Source organism: Ceratocystis lukuohia (genome assembly GCF_044167205.1).
Source record: "Ceratocystis lukuohia strain C4212 chromosome Unknown Supercontig9_pilon, whole genome shotgun sequence".
NCBI classification, from domain to species: Eukaryota; Fungi; Ascomycota; class Sordariomycetes; order Microascales; family Ceratocystidaceae; genus Ceratocystis; species Ceratocystis lukuohia.
Genome location: NW_027263528.1, coordinates 249,944 through 266,238, shown reverse-complemented (window position 1 = coordinate 266,238; position 16,295 = coordinate 249,944). Strand labels below are relative to the sequence as shown.

Here is a 16,295-nt window from a genome sequence, read left to right as displayed (position 1 = left end):
CCTAGAGATTATGGTGTTGCATAATGATAGCTATGGGAATATATATTATAGCTGGTGGTGTAAAAGAGACAATATTAAATAAATAGGTGAGAGTTTTTGAATGACATGGTGCAAGCTTGGCAGTTGGCGTTCCAAGGATAACTCGTAGTCTTTCGGTGGGGCTATCCAGTTTTACAGCTAATCGATAGGCCCCACTAGGCTTTTCACAATTCGTTTTGCTTTTTACCTGAAGCAATTTTTCCTTTTGCTCAAGTTGAACTCATTTATTGCCACGACTTTAATCTCGAAAGAAGGACAATATAGAAACGCAGTCACAACATGGCGTCCGTCACTATTAGTGAGCTATTAGCTCTTCAGCTGCCATCCGGCTGGACCGCCGAAAAAGATTTCAATGCCATTGGTAACCTTTCGACTGGAACTCTCCGCACGATCGAGCCTGTTGGCCCTCAATTCTTGGCTCATGCTCGTCGCGCCCGCCATAAACGTACTTTTTCGGAGGATGACCGCATCCAGGCCCAGGAAAAGGCCAAGAATGTTGAAGATGAGGATGACGGTGAGATCAGCGAGGACGAAGACCCTATGATGTTGCAGCGTGACGCCAAGGACTGGAAGGTGTGTAACCTAACAAAGATGGGAGAGAGGATATCTGTCCACCATTGCCACTCTACCTCTGCTTTCCCCCAACATGAATGCGAATAATTGCTGACTATCAATCCTTTATAACTACTAGTCCCAGGATCACTACGCCGTTCTTGGGTTGACCAAGTATAGATGGCGTGCCAATGAGGAGCAGATCAAGCGGGCTCATCGTAAGAAAGTCTTGCGCCACCACCCCGACAAGAAGGCTGCAGCAGGTCGCGTTGAGGATGACAACTTTTTCAAGTGCATCCAGAAGGCTACTGAGGTTCTCCTTGACCCCACCAAGCGCCGTCAGTTTGACTCAGTGGACGAGGCTGCCGATGTCGAGCCTCCTACCAAGAAACAAGTCGCTAAAGGCAACTTTTACAAGCTGTGGAGCGACGTTTTCAAGGCTGAAGGGCGCTTTTCCAAGATTGTACCAGTCCCTGAATTTGGCAACGAAAACTCTACAAAGGATGAGGTCGATGACTTCTACAACTTCTTCTACAGCTTCGACAGCTGGCGTACTTTCGAATACCTAGACGAAGATGTACCTGATGACAATGAGAACCGTGACCAAAAGCGCCACACCGAGCGCAAGAACGCCAATGCTCGCAAGAAGAGAAAGGTTGAGGATAATGCTCGCCTCCGTAAGCTACTGGATGATTGCTCGGCCGGGGACGAGCGTATCAAGCGTTTCCGTCAGGAGGCAAATGCTGCAAAGAACAAGAAGCGCCTTGAGAAGGAAGCCGCTGAAAAGCGTGCACTGGAGGAAGCCAAGGCTGCAAAGGAGGCGGCCGAGAAGGCTGCCAAGGAGGCTGAGGAAGCTGCCAAGTCCAGTCGTGAGGCTAATAAAAAGGCCAAGGAAGCTGCCAAGAATGCAGTGAAGAAGAACAAGCGAGTATTGAAGGGCTCAGTAAAGGATGCTCAATATTTCTCTGAGGGTGAACCAAGTGCTGCAGTTATTGACAGTGTACTAGGTGATGTTGATCTAGTACAGAGCAAACTTGAGGCAGAGGGAATTGCTGAGCTGGCTGGTAAGCTAGCTGGCCTTTCAGTAGCATCAGAGATTAAGGCAGTCTGGCAAAGTAAGGTGCAGGAGCTAATTGCCTCTGGTAAAATGAAGGAGGGTGAGGCCAAGTCATTCATTTAGAAATGTAAACCAATGACATTTGATGATGCAGTGTCTGCTTTTGAAAAAACTATTTATCTAATGTCTATGATGAGTGAGCACCTAATTTTACTCCTAACCACTATTTCCTCCTGTCTTTCAAGTGAATTTTCTACACTACAAGTCATGCCTATTATAGGATATACACCTATTGTCACAGACAGGCAGGAAGGCTCTATGAGACTGACTTAAGAGCTCAAAGGCAGGACAGGCAGGACAGGTAAACAAGGATGAGGACAGAAAGTGTTACAGGTGAGGTGCAATGCTATGATTTGTATATAATCTTTATTGATTGATGAGGAAGGAAAGGAGTCTATCTAGAAGGTTATGCTGGTGAGCAGGGTGAAATACTTCACTTACCCCCTGTGTTTCTACCTGCCTTCACTACCTTCTATATTCAGTACTAAACTGTAATATCATTCTCCTTCTCCTCCCCTTCCTTCTTCTTCTACTTGCTCTTTAGTTAGCCTATTAGTATAAGGTAAGTTTCTTTAGGTCTATTATTCTTAGTTATTAGTCTCTATTTCACTTCCCAACTATATAGGGCTTCTAAATTATCTTTAAGGTAAGTGCTATTACAGGGTAGAGATGCAGAAGATGAGGAGCTAGGCTAAATGAGGAAGGCAGTCAAAGATGGCATGAAACCTGGGAGGACATGTAAAGGACATGTGGCCAGCAAGCATTTTAGATAGTTTCTTCCTTTCTTCCTCATCTGATAATAAAGTCATCAATTGGCAAACTTAGTAGTATTTACAAGTCCTGTAACAAATTGTCAGATCTTCAAATTAAAAATTCAGTGAAAAACACCATTTTCTTTACACCTTCAGATTTGTTAAGCCTTCAGATGAGAGAATTCAGAACTACAACACTGAAATCAGAAACACCATTCAGAAAATCAGCAGATCTTTGACAGCAGAAGCAGATGCTGCAGTTTAGACCCCACAGCAGTCAATCATCTTCATTAGAATACCATGAACTGGAAATGTCAGATAAAATGGACATTGACCAGAGCCAAGAGAGTCCTAACACCCTCTAGCCTTGATCCCTACAATTCCCTTCATTCAATGGGAACAAAGGGAAATATCACATTTGGAAGCAGTGCATAGTAGCTGCTTTGAACCTATAACATTGCATGAAGCTGGAGGACATGATCCTGGCCCTACAGATAGCCTTGGTGGAGGAGGCTAATGAAGGAGTGGGTCAGGATCTGGAGAAACTAGAAAAGAAACCTGAAGCCATGATGAAGGATGTCTAGGAGATCCTGGACAAATGCTTTGAGGACCCCTTCCATAGAGCCCAGGCCAGTGAGAAGCTGGAGAATGTATAGCAATGTGGAAGGCCTCTGGATGACTATATTGTAGAGTATGGTGACCTCTTGTAGCAAGTGGGAGGAGAGGACTACTATGAGGATGTTAAGATCCAAGGTCTGATGAGAGGTTTAGACAATGACCTCTATGACTAAATGATTACAATACCAACTTGTCAGAGGCTGGTAGATCAGATTGAGTCCCTATGTTAAGTCTCCTAGTGCCTGGAGGAAGCCTAGAGGTGGAAAAAGCTAAGAAGCCATATGACTATTTTCAACAAACCTGCTGAAATTCAGTGGGGTGACCTAATGGATATTGACATTAATACCAGCCAGGCAGGAAATAGGCCTACCTAAGGACTAGGACTAGGCCTGCCAATAGATGATGCCTACTGAGGTAAAGTCTTGAAGTAGGTCTTGAAAGAAGAACTTCAGGCCTGGAAGGATACAGGTGTGTGCTTGTGTTGTACTCATAGAGGCTGCTTGGTATGAGTATGCCTGATGAAACTAGCTCAGAACCTGAATAGACTGGCTATGAAGATCAACAATCTGGAAGTATAGGTGGACCCCCCACTGGAAGACATTTATGAGAAGGAGGGAAAAGCCTGAGCCCTGTACAAAGTCATGTGCAGGTGTAGAACCAGGAAGGGATGGAAGAGAGAGAGAGTTAGTTGCTTACTGATCTATAGGAAAGTGTGTAGAGAAACAGGATAGACTGTGAGCTCCTACTAGTAGATGTCTTAGTAAATGAAAAAACAATGATAACAGGACTCATCAACCTAGGCTCTTCAGTATATAACACAGTGTCAGAATCTTTTGTAAAGCAAGCTAACCTCCAGAGAATCCTGATTGAGATGTGAATGGTGAGAGGAATTTTAGGTGCACATAGCACTATTACAGAAGTGGCTCATATGTCAATTGATATAGAAGGACATTAAGAGCAGGAGGTTTTTACCTACATTGTGCTAGGAAATGAATATGATGTAATACTAGGGCTTCCCTGGTTAAAACAACAAGAAGTAAACTACATACCAAAGACTAATCAGCTCTTCATTGGGTCAAGTGGAGTAGTTGTAGAGTAGGTAGGAGTTAGGTAGGAGAGAGTGAGGCAGAAGAGCACAATAGGTATAGTGACCTAAGTGAGCATAGCAGTTTACAGTGCTATAGTGAAACAGGCAAAGAAGAACAGTAGGGAGTCATTGATTTTTATTACTAGCCTAGAAGACATTAATAAGGCTCTATAGAAGAAAAAGGAGCCAACCCCTAATCAGGTCAAAGCAGCACTACTGAAGTAATATGTAGACCTCTAGGAAGCTTTTGCATATACAGGGGAGAGACTGCCACTATATAAACCAGGACTAGATGTAAAGCTAGAAATCAAACTAGGCAAAGAAGCACTATAGGGTCTACTATACCAGATGTCAAGAGATGAGCTCCTGTTATTGAGAAAGACACTGACTGAACTAGTGGAAAAAGGGTTCATTAGGACAAGTAGCTCACTAGCAGGGGCACTAGTTCTATTTACTAGAAAGCCAGGTGGTAGACTCTAGTTTTGCATAGACTACTGAGCTCTCAATGCTATTCTTAAGAGAGACCAATACCCTATTCCATTGATCTAGGAAACATTGCAGGTGATAGCAGGTGTGAAATAGCTTATGAAATTAGATGTTTGAGCAGCTTTCCACTATATCTATATTGAAGAAGGGAGTGAATAGAAGATAGTGTTTAGGACAAGGTATGGTTTGTATAAATAGATGGTTATGCCATTTGGATTAGTGAATGGACTATCAATTTTCCAGAGATATATCAACTATGTCCTATAGGAGTTCCTAGATGACTTCACCTCAGCCTACATTAATGACATCATTATATACTCCAAAGGTACAAGGATGGACCACTAAGTGAAAGTGAGGAAAGTCCTTTAAAAACTGAAAGAAGTGGAGTTGAGGCTAGACCTTGATAAATGTGAATTTGAAGTGAAAAGAGTTAAGTACTTGGGAATAATAGTCACTACAGGAGAAGGAGTTTCAATAGACCTAGAGAAGACAGAAGCTATTCAGGAGTGGAAACCCCCTACCACAGTGAAAGGAGTATAAGGTTTCTTAGGGTTCATAAACTACTACTAGGATTTCATCAGGGATTTTTCAATGCTTATAGCTCCCTTGGTGAAGTTGATAAAGAAGGACAAGCCTTTTGTATAGAGTTTAGAAGTGGAGGAGTCATTCTAGACTCTGAAAGCTATATTCCAGGATAACAAGATGCTAGGCAATTAGGACTCAGAGGAACAAACATGGCTGGAGACAGATGCCTTAGGGGTAGGGATAGGTGTAGTCCTGTCTCAGGGCCTAGAGAGTAAAAAGTGGCCAATTGCCTTCTTCTCCTGAAAGATGAATGTAGTAGAGTAGAATTATAGCATCTATGATAAGGAGCTCTTAGCAGTTATTGAAGCTATATATAAGTAGAGGGGAGAAGTGAGGAGCCTCAAGGAATTCATATTGATTATTGACTATAAAAACCTTGAGTACTTTAGGATAAAGCAGATCCTCTCAGAGAGACAAGTCAGATGGATGTAGTATATAGAAGAACTTCCACCCTTTATGACAATTCACTAGCCAGGATGCTTAGTAGTAGTACTAGACACTCTCTCCTATAAGGATGAATTTAATGACCTAAAGGAAAGAGAATAGAATAGGACCTAATAGCTCTGGAAAGAAGAATGGGAACTGAAACTAGAGGTGTAGATCCAGGTACAAGACAGTAGAGGTCTATTTGAGACAGACTTAGATTTGAAAGAATTGTAGTAGTAAGCTCTATAGGATAATGAGGACTATGAGAAGATTGCTCAATATATCTAAAATAGGTAATAATTCCCTATATCATTAGTGCCACTAAGGTCAGCCCAAGTAGTAGAGTGTGAAATACAAGGCAGAGTTATGAAATATCACTATGCCATCTAGGTACTAAACTATAAACAACTGAGAGGAATCCTGCTATAGAAGCACTACAATGACCTAATTTCCAGCTATGGAGGATGAGATGTAATAGCAGTAGTACTCAGATGACAATTTTTCTGGCTAGGACTGGATAATGATATTAAGAGGTTAGTGAGAAACTATGATTAGTGTAGGAGAATAAAACTATAGTGAGAGAAGCTCTATAGGCTGCTGAAACCACTGCTAATTCCTAACTAACCCTGGCAAGGAATCTCAATAGACTTCATAACACATCTACTAGGAGAGACAGAGAACTTACTAGTAGTTATATACCACCTGACAGGTAATGTGATACTAGTTCCCCTGGTGGACATTGAGATAGAAATAGTAATCAAGGCTGTCATTACACATGTATATATACACTATAGGACCCTAAGGTGGATTATCAGTGACTGTAGGTAGTAATGGGTGAGTGAGATGTGGAAAAGGCTATATGAAGTCCTAGGTATTGAAAGGAAACTCTCAATAGTATACTATCCCTAAATAGATAGGGGTATAGAGAGAGTGAACTAGGAAGTACTATTCTACCTATGAATATATATTGTAATAGACTAGGAAGATTAGCTAGAATAGATTCCTTTAGTATAGCTCTCATTAAATAACTATCCCTAGCTATACCACTATAGAGTCAGCCCCTTTTTCCTTACACATAGCTATAATATTATACTAGTGTAGATAGAAGGAATAGACAAAAGTGCAGAAGGGAGTAGAATAGTAAAGGCAGAGGAAGTAGTAGTCAAACTAGGAGAGTTAAATAAGTAGGCCTAAGTGGTAGCAGTAGACATATAGTAGAACATAGAAGTCCAAGTGAACTAACACTATAGCCTAGCACTGATTTTTAAGCCTAGAGACAGTATATAGCTAAAGATGAAGAATATCTAGATAGGTAGACTAAGTAAGAAGCTAGACTAGCTAAATGTGAAGTATAAGGTAGTTAGGCAAGTGTCTCTATTAACCTATGAGCTAGATATCCTAGGAAAGATCTATAAGGTTTTTCACATTGATCTCCTCAGACCTATAGCAAAGGACCCCTAGCTAGGCTAAAACAGAGAAGTAGAGGTAGTAGTGAAACCAATTATATCAGAAGAAGGGTATGAACTATAGGAGGTGGATGAGATTCTGTGTATAGTGGGGACAGGGAGTATAAGGAAAGTTTAGGTGAAATAGACAGGTTTTAGGAAACTAACTATAGAACTAATTGATGTGATCTTAGAGACTAATCTATAAGTAATAGATCAATAGGAAGTAAAATAAGGGCTGATTATAGAAAATAATAGACCTAAAGAGACCTACTTGACTAAATCAGGAAACCTATGAGTGAAATGGGCAAGGTTACCAGATACTACTTGAGAAGGTCATACATCTTGACCTAGAGAAAGAGAAATATATTACAGGGTAGAGATGCAGAAGATAAGGAGCTAGGCTAAATGAGGAAGGTAGTCAAAGATAGCATGAAACCTGGGAGGACATGTAAAGGACATGTGGCCAGCAAGCATTTTAGATAGTTTCTTCCTTTCTTCCTCATCTGACAATAAAGTCATCAATCAGCAAACTTAGTAGTATTTACAAGTCCTGTAACAGCTTCTGCCTATCTATAATTTGAGCCTTCTGCACTGTGCTCTCCTTCTGGAATAGCCACTTGGACTGGTTCTATATAGTACCTATGGCTTGCAAAGAAGGGGCTGATGTTTGCTCATAGTGCTGATGGCCAGTTGTTGATGGCTAGCATGGCTGATAGGAGTTGTTGCCAGTGATTGACATTGATTGCTCAATGAAAATACTGTAAAGCGTTTTATTTAGAAAAATCTGAAGAAAGAAAGAAAGAAGGAGAAAACTAAAACTAAGTGCCTGTTGTCCTATTTGTATTTCTTGCTTCCCTCTAGCAGAGTTTTCTCTACACCATTTGTCATCCATGGTCACCAGTTGTCCATGTACTCCTTGCTCTATGATCTATATCAACTGTAGGTGTATAGCCTGTAATGTCATCCCCCTCTTCTTTTGGGCTAGTGTCTCCCTACTGTTGGTGGTCTATTGTTAGTGGTGATTAGTCCTTATTTGGCCTCCTAGTGATTAAGAGCTTCTATTTCTTCAATGTTTTCAATAGGTACCTAGGTTAGGTCATCCTATCCTACCTATTTTACTAGGACCTTTCTTCTGGCTCCTTTTCCTTAGGCCTATACAATATCCTCTACTATCTATTCATCTTCACTATCATTATTGATAATAGCAGCTGGTGTCACGGTACGCTAGCGTCTTCTGCATGACCGTTACAGTACGCTAGTGTTCCTGCATGATGTAACAGCACACTAGCGTCCTTTGCATAACCACCGTCCGTCATAGCATGATACTGTCGTCCGCATGACCACTGTTTCTGCATGACCACTGTTCCCACGCTACTTTAGCGTTCCCTGCATGACTGCTGTCCTGCTCGATGCTGGAGCCTCGCTCACCGCTACCAGCCTCACACCCCACTGTAGATCTTGTCAACTACAACCTGTGTAGATATATAGACTAGATAGAACCTCCCTCTGTTACCTGAATGTTGCTCCCCAAGCAACGTCCTCGTCTCCTACCCTGAATATACTGAACTTCCTGTCCCTGTCTTCTGTCCTGGTATCTGTTACCATCCTGAACATCCTGTCCTGCCTGTCCTCGTCCCTGTCTACCTGTCCTGCCTGTCCTGTCTTTGAGCTATTGGGTTAGTCTCATAGAACCTTCCTGCCTGCCCGTGACAGCTGGTTTATCTAGCATTTGCTACTAGCTTAGTAGAGGGTCATTAGATGCTTTTTCAATGCAGTCCACATGGAAAACATCATAGATTCCCTTAGGTACATCTAGTTTCACTGTCAGAGGAGTTAGTACTTCAATTACAGTGAATTTTCTGTGTAACTAGTCTAATTTGTGAGAGGACTATACTATAGATTCTTCATAGTAAGCTACACTTAGTCTCCTGCCTAGTACACTTCTACTAGGCATCAGGGCTAGTCCTCTATTCATTATTATACTACTACTAGGGCACTAGTGATCAGATCTATTACATCAGTCATCTTTTCCACTAAGGCTTCTGTATAGCCAAAGTTTAAACCTTCTATACTCTAGTCTTCATCTGATATAGAGAGTTGTATAGGGTTCACATGATAGCTATAGCTAGCAAAGAATAGACTGATGTTTGCTCTTAGTGCTAATAGTCAATTGTTAATAGCTAGTATTACTGAAGGGAGCAGTTAGTCCTAGTCTATTTGTACAAAGTTCATGAAGGCCTGTCAGTATACCTGAACTTCCTAGTTAGCTCTTTCTATACCTCTATTTGATTAGGGATAGTAAGCCATTATAAGTTTGTGTCTGATTTTCAATAGCTTGTAAAACTGTTTCTAGAAACCTCCTATGAACTATAGACCTCTGTCTGAGATAATCAAGTCTAGGGGTCTATAGTATCTATAGTAGTATTCATTGAAATAGTTAATGACTGTCTTAGTCTAGATGTTCGGCAATGCTTATAGAGTCACATTCCTAGTGAGGTGGTCTATAATAACTATAACATGTTTATTGCTAGTGTTATTATACTTTAGAAGTAGGCCTATGAAGTAAATAGAGATTTGCTTCTATTGTTAGTCTGGTATAGGGAGAGGCTATAGGATGCCTTATTTCTTTTGCCTCTATACTTTTCCCCTTCTACAAATATCACAGTTATATAGAAATTGTCTGACATCTGAGTTCAGGCCTAGCCAGTAAAACTACTGGTAGAGGATTGTTACAGGACTTGTAAATACTACTAAGTTTGCTGATTGATGACTTTATTGTCAGATGAGGAAGAAAGGAAGAAACTATCTAAAATGCTTGCTGGCCATGTGTCCTTTACATGTCCTCCCAGGTTTTATGCCATCTTTGACTGCCTTCCTCATTTAGCCTAGCTCCTCATCTTCTACATCTCTACCCTGTAATATATTTCTCTTTCTCTAGGTTGAGATATATGACCTTCTCAAGTAGTATCTGGTAACCTTGCCTATTTCACTCACAGGTTTCCTGATTTAGTCAAGTAGGTCTCTTTAGGTCTATTGTTTTCTATAATCAGCCCCTATTTTGCTTCCTATTAATCCATTACTTATAGATTAGTCTCTAAGATCACATTGATTAGTTCTGTAGTTAGTTTCCTAAAACCTGTCCATTTCACCTAAACTTTCCTTACACTCCCTGTCCCCACTATATATAGAATCTCATCCACCTCCTATAGTTCATGCCCTTCTTCTGATATAATTGGTTTCACTACTACCTCTACTTCCCTATTTTGGCCTGGCCAGGGGTCCTTTACTATAGGTCTAAGGAGATCAATGTGAAAAACCTTATAGATCTTTCCTAGGATATCTAGCTCATAGGTTAATAGAGACACTTGCCTAACCACCTTGTACTTCATATTTAGCTAGTCTAGCTTCTTGCTTGGTCTGCCTATCTATATGTTCTTCATCTTTAGCTATACACTGTCTCTAGGCTTAAAAATCAGTGCTAGGCTATAGTGTCAGTTCACTTGGACTTCTATGTTCTACTATATGTCTACTGTTACCACTTGGGCCTACTCATTTAACTCTCCTAGTTTGACTACTACTTCCTCTGTATTGCAGTTTAGTACTGAATATGGAAGGCGGTGAAGGTGGGCAGAAACGCGGGGGGTAAGTGAAGTATTTCACCCTGCTCACCAGCACAACCTTCTAGATAGACTCCTTTCCCTCCCCATCAATCAATAAAGATCTTATACGAATCATAGCATTGCGCCTCACCCGTAACAAATTGATTGATCATCCCAAAAATAAACAAAAACACCTCATACAAAAAAAAACTTAATGCCAACATATCAATTCTCGTCGGAAGGTTCAAGCATTTACGAAAGCCCGACAGATCACGAAGACGTCCCCGTTGAAGACGTAAGAACCCATAGTGTCCCCGTTGAAGACACAAGAAAACGAACGATGCAAAACACACCAGCAGCAGCCCTAGGCTGCCCTCTATACAATGGTAACCGAGCCCTGTACAGGGCTTGGAAAAACCACATGCAAGGAGCAATGGATTATCAAGACAACCTCAGCGACCAAAAAAAAATCACCCTCATCCTAATGTCCCTGACAATACAAGCCAGCGAGGGTATCAGCGAAAAACTGACAGAACTACGAAAAAAAGAAGGAGCAACGGAAGCTGAGGCGTGGAAGGTCCTTGACAACAGGTTCGAAGACCCGGGACATATAGACGCCACACGCATGAAGCTGAACGCCCTGAAGCAGAAAGGAGACGCATATGAAGTTTACGTCCAGGACTTCTACAAACTGCTACAGGAGGCCAGAGGACAGGCATGGCCAGAGGAGATTAAAATAGATGCCTTCCGCAAGGGACTGGACAGGAAGGTGACGTACTACACACTTGCCACAGCTCCAGGCAAAACACTGGAGGAAGAAATCAAAATCTACAGACAAGTGTACACAAACATCCTGAGAAATAAAAACCTCGATAAATTCAGCGCGTACATCAGCAGCCCGAACCAGCACGACGAGATCCCAAGAGAATACGGCGACCCAATGGACATCGACTCGAACTATACACAGTCCCACTCCACCCCGAGACCCAAGACAACACAAAACTCCAGCCCTGGGCTACCAGACGACCACAAGTACAGGGGCAGAGTCGCAAAATGGGTCAGCAATGAAGAGATGTCCAGAAGACGCCAGGCAAACGTCTGCCTACGCTGTGCACGACCCAAATGCTGGGCCAGAGTTTGCCCCCTGAAACCAGCAAGAAGGCCAGCCCCTATTCATACCCAAGTCAACAACACCACAGTTGAGGAATGGAATACACCACCGGTGGAAGAAACCTCAGTGGCGGATGATCAGGGAAAAGCCTGAACCCTGCACAAAGTCGTGAGCAGGGGCACCAAGAGGAGGATCTGACTAAACTTTGGTTGAGAGAATGGAAAGAAACAATGGACTGTAGTCTTCTTCTAGTAGAAGTCCTGATCAATGACATGAACATGACAACTGCATTAATAGACCCTGGTTCATCTGCGTACAACGTGGTATCTGATTCATTTGCAAAACAAGCTCAACTAAAGCGCATTCCGATCCCAGCGCGCACAATGAAAGGAGCAATGGGAAGCAGAGGGGTGATCAAGGAAGTAGCCCATATGTCTATCAACATTGAAGGCCATGAAGAAAAAGAAGTGTTTGCATACATTGTACCTGGCAATGACCACGATGTGACACTTGGGCTGCCATGGATCAAAAAGCAAGGAGCCATCTACATACCCCAAGAGGATAGAATGATTATCTGCTCTAGCAACACAGTGGTTGAAAAACTTGGAGTGAGAGAGGAAAGATTAAAAAAAAAGAACAATGGAAAAACGAAAATGAGTGTAGTCAACGGACAAGCATTCGCCGCGATGATGAGAATAGCCAAGAGAAAAGGCAACAACACGACAAAAATCTTCACAGCCAGCATAGAAGATATCAACAAAGCACTGAAGAAGAAACCTGAAACATCACCAGCAGAACTGCGTGAAAGACTGCCAACACAATACGCAGACTTATGGGACGCCTTTGCACACTCAAACGAAGAACTACCACCCCACCGACCCCGGTTAGATGCGAAAATAGATCTTCAAGGAGAAAAAGAACTACCATGGTCCCCACTATACCAAATGTCACGAGATGAGCTGTTGGTACTGAGAAAAACCTTGACAGAACTGATAGAAAAAGGGTTCATCCGTCCCAGCATCTCAGCAGGAGGAGCCCCGGTCCTATTCGTGAAGAAGCCAGGGGGAGGCCTAAGACTGTGCGTTGATTATCGAGCACTGAACACCATACTCAAAAAGGACCGTTACCCAATACCACTGATCCAAGAAACTCTGAGAGTAATCTCACAAGCTAAGTGGCTCACCAAGTTGGACGTACGAGCAGCTTTCCACCGAGTAAGGATAGCAGAAGGGGATGAGTGGAAGACAGCATTTCGCACACGATACGGATCATATGAATGGCTGGTTATGCCGTTTGGTATTGCAAATGGAACCTCCGTCTTCCAGCGATTCATCAACCATGTGTTAGACGAGTTCTTAGACAGCTGTGCCTCAGCCTACATCGACGATGTCATTGTATACTCTGACGGATCTTTAGAAGACCACAGACAAAAAGTCCGCAGTGTCCTACAGAAACTTCAACAAGCAGGTCTAAGACTTGACCTCGACAAGTGCGAATTTGAAGTGCAAAAGGTCAAATACTTGGGTGTGATCATCACGGCAGGAAAGGGCGTTGAAATGGACCCTGAGAAAGTAGCAGCCATACAAGATTGGCAACAGCCCACAACAGCAAAAGGAGTCCGCGGCTTCCTAGGTTTCACCAACTACCACCGAGACTTCATCAAAGACTACGCAGAATTGACAGCACCACTGGTAGCACTCACGAAGAAGGACACACCGTTCAAGTGGGGCGAAGCAGAGGAAACAGCATTCACCAAGCTGAAGGATGCCTTTGTGAAAGGAGACATGCTGGCAAGCTGGGATCCAGAAGCGCAAACATGGCTGGAGACTGACGCTTCAGGAGTGGGAATAGGCGCAGTCTTGAACCAAGGGCCAGAAGCAGCAAAACGACCAATCGCCTTCTTCTCCAGAAAGATGACCCCAACGGAAATGAACTATGGCATACATGACAAAGAACTTCTAGCAGTCATAGAGGCAGTAAGAAAGTGGAGAGGAGAACTGAGAGGGCTAGAAAAGTTCACACTGCTGACAGACCACAAAAACCTGCAATACTTCAGAACAAAGCAACTACTATCCGAAAGGCAAATAAGGTGGATGGAAGAACTGGAGTCACTACCAACGTTCACCACAATTCACCGTCCAGGAAAATTAGCTGTGGTACCAGACGCACTATCGAGAAAGGATGAATTCTTTGACAAGGAAGAAAGAGACGAAAGCAGAACCAAACGCCTTTGGAAAGAGAGTTGGGACCCAGTGGAAACGCAACACACTGAGATTATGCAACAGTCCATCACAGAAGAATCTACATCGACAGGAGTGGAAACCAGAAACCCATTTGAAACTGACTCAAACTTGGGAGAACTATGGAGGACAGCGATAAACAAAGACTCAAACTATGAGAAAATTGCAGAACACATAGAACAAAGAACACAATTCCCATCAACACTGGTCCCTCCAGGCTCAGCACAAGCATCGGACTGTTCAGTGAGAGACGGCATTGTATACCACCGACATGCAATATGGACACCAGACTGTGAAGAGCTAAAAGGGGAACTACTCAAGAGGCATCACGTCGACCCAATATCAGGACATGGGGGCAGGGATGCAACAATAGTAGCACTCCACAGACAGTTTTTCTGGCCAAAGATGATAGAAGACGTCAAACGACTACTGAGAAATTGCGATTGGTGTGGCAGAACAAAACCCTGGAGAGAGAAAATCCATGGGTTATTGACACCTCTACCAGTTCCATCCTGGCCATGGCAAGGAATTTCTATGGATTTCATGACACATCTGCCTGGAAAGTTCACAGACCTACTTGTGGTTACATGCCGACTCACAGGCAATGTCATTTTGGTACCCCTGGAAGACACAAAAACCATGACAGTGGTCGATGCTGTCCTGGCCAATGTATACGCACATCATGGACCACCCGAATGGATCGTCAGCGATAGAGGTCCTCAATGGGTAGGGGAGTTATGGAAAACATTCTGTGAAACCCTTGGGGTTGAGAGAAGACTATCAACAGCATACCACCCACAGACAGATGGTGCAACCGAGCGAGCAAACCAAGAAGTTCAGATCTTTCTACGCACGAGAATAGCAATGGACCAACAAGACTGGGCTAAGTGGATCCCAGCAGCACAGATAGCCCTCAACAACAGGCCACAGCCAAGAAGACATGGGGTGAGCCCATTCTTTCTTACTCATGGCTACAATATCGCTCCTGTCCAGATATGTGAGGAAGTCAGTACAAGTGCAGAAGGGAGCAAAATAGCAGATGTGGAAGCCATCAAGACTAAACTTGGAGAATTGACAGAATGGGCCCAAGTCGTCACTGCAGACACACAACAAAACATGGAAAGACAAGCAAACAAGCACTGCACTGCAGCACCAATGTTCCAACCAGGACAAGAAGTGTGGCTAAAGTTGAAGAATATGAAACTCGGACGACCCAACCGCAAACTCGACTGGCTCAATGCGAAATACAAAGTCATAAAGCAAGTAGCACCAATGGTCTATGAGCTAGACGTGCCAAGAGGGATACACCCAACATTTCATATGGATCTACTACAGCCAGCAGGAGAAGACCCATGGCCAGGACAAAATGCAGACTCTGACAAGACAACCCCACTCTTCAATGAAAAAGGAGAAGAAGTATGGCTTGTGGATGACATCCTTTGTGCTTTTGGAAAGAGGAAAGAGAGGGTGGTATGGATAAAGTGGAAAGGGTTTGAAACACCAACTTGTGAACCAATCGACAATGTGATCGAAGACAATTTAGAAGCCCTACACAGTTGGGAAGTGAAATGGGGACCAATAACCAAAAACGATAGACCCAAAGAAACTTACCTCACACCGACAGGCCGACTGAAGAGCAAGTGGAAGAAGAAGGAAGGGGAGGAGAAGGAGAATGATATTGCAGTTTAGTACTGAATATGGAAGGCGGTGAAGGTGGGCAGAAACGCGGGGGGTAAGTGAAGTATTTCACCCTGCTCACCAGCACAACCTTCTAGATAGACTCCTTTCCCTCCCCATCAATCAATAAAGATCTTATACGAATCATAGCATTGCGCCTCACCCGTAACACTCTGCCTTCACTATTCTACTCCCTTCTACACTTTTGTCTATTCCTTCTATCTATACTAGTATAATATTATAGCTATATATAAGGAAAAAGGGGCTGACTCTATAGTAGTATAGCTAGGGATAGTTATTCAATGAGAGCTATACTAAAGGAATCTATTCTAGCTAATCTTCCTAGTCTATTGTAATATGTATTCATAGGTAGAATAGTACTTCCTGGTTCACTCTCTCTATACCCCTATCTATTTAGGGATAGTATATTATTAAGAGTTTCCTTTCAATACCTAGGACTTCATATAGCCTTTTCCACATCTCACTCACCTATTACTACCTATAGTCACTGATAATCCACCTTAGGGTCCTATAGTATATATATATATATATAATGAT

General features: G+C 42.8%; 3 protein-coding genes across 3 annotated transcripts; all 3 read left to right on the top strand.

Moving 5' to 3' along the window:
* Nucleotides 1-318: 318 nt before the first annotated feature.
* HOO65_090046 (DnaJ domain-containing protein) lies at nucleotides 319-1,771 on the top strand (the record flags this gene model as incomplete). Its single annotated transcript, XM_071004525.1, has 2 exons — nucleotides 319-612; nucleotides 737-1,771. The coding sequence occupies 2 exons, from the start codon at nucleotides 319-321 to the stop codon at nucleotides 1,769-1,771; spliced, it is 1,329 nt and encodes a 442-aa protein (XP_070855932.1).
* Nucleotides 1,772-10,923: 9,152 nt separating this feature from the next.
* Nucleotides 10,924-11,973, top strand: HOO65_090045 (Retrotransposon gag protein; the record flags this gene model as incomplete). The annotated part of the gene is made up of 1 exon (XM_071001584.1): nucleotides 10,924-11,973. The coding sequence occupies one exon, from the start codon at nucleotides 10,924-10,926 to the stop codon at nucleotides 11,971-11,973; it is 1,050 nt and encodes a 349-aa protein (XP_070855931.1).
* Nucleotides 11,974-12,050: 77 nt separating this feature from the next.
* Nucleotides 12,051-15,749, top strand: HOO65_090044 (retrovirus polyprotein; the record flags this gene model as incomplete). The annotated part of the gene is made up of 1 exon (XM_071001583.1): nucleotides 12,051-15,749. One exon carries the CDS (start codon nucleotides 12,051-12,053, stop codon nucleotides 15,747-15,749), a length of 3,699 nt encoding a protein of 1,232 aa, XP_070855930.1.
* Nucleotides 15,750-16,295: the final 546 nt, after the last annotated feature.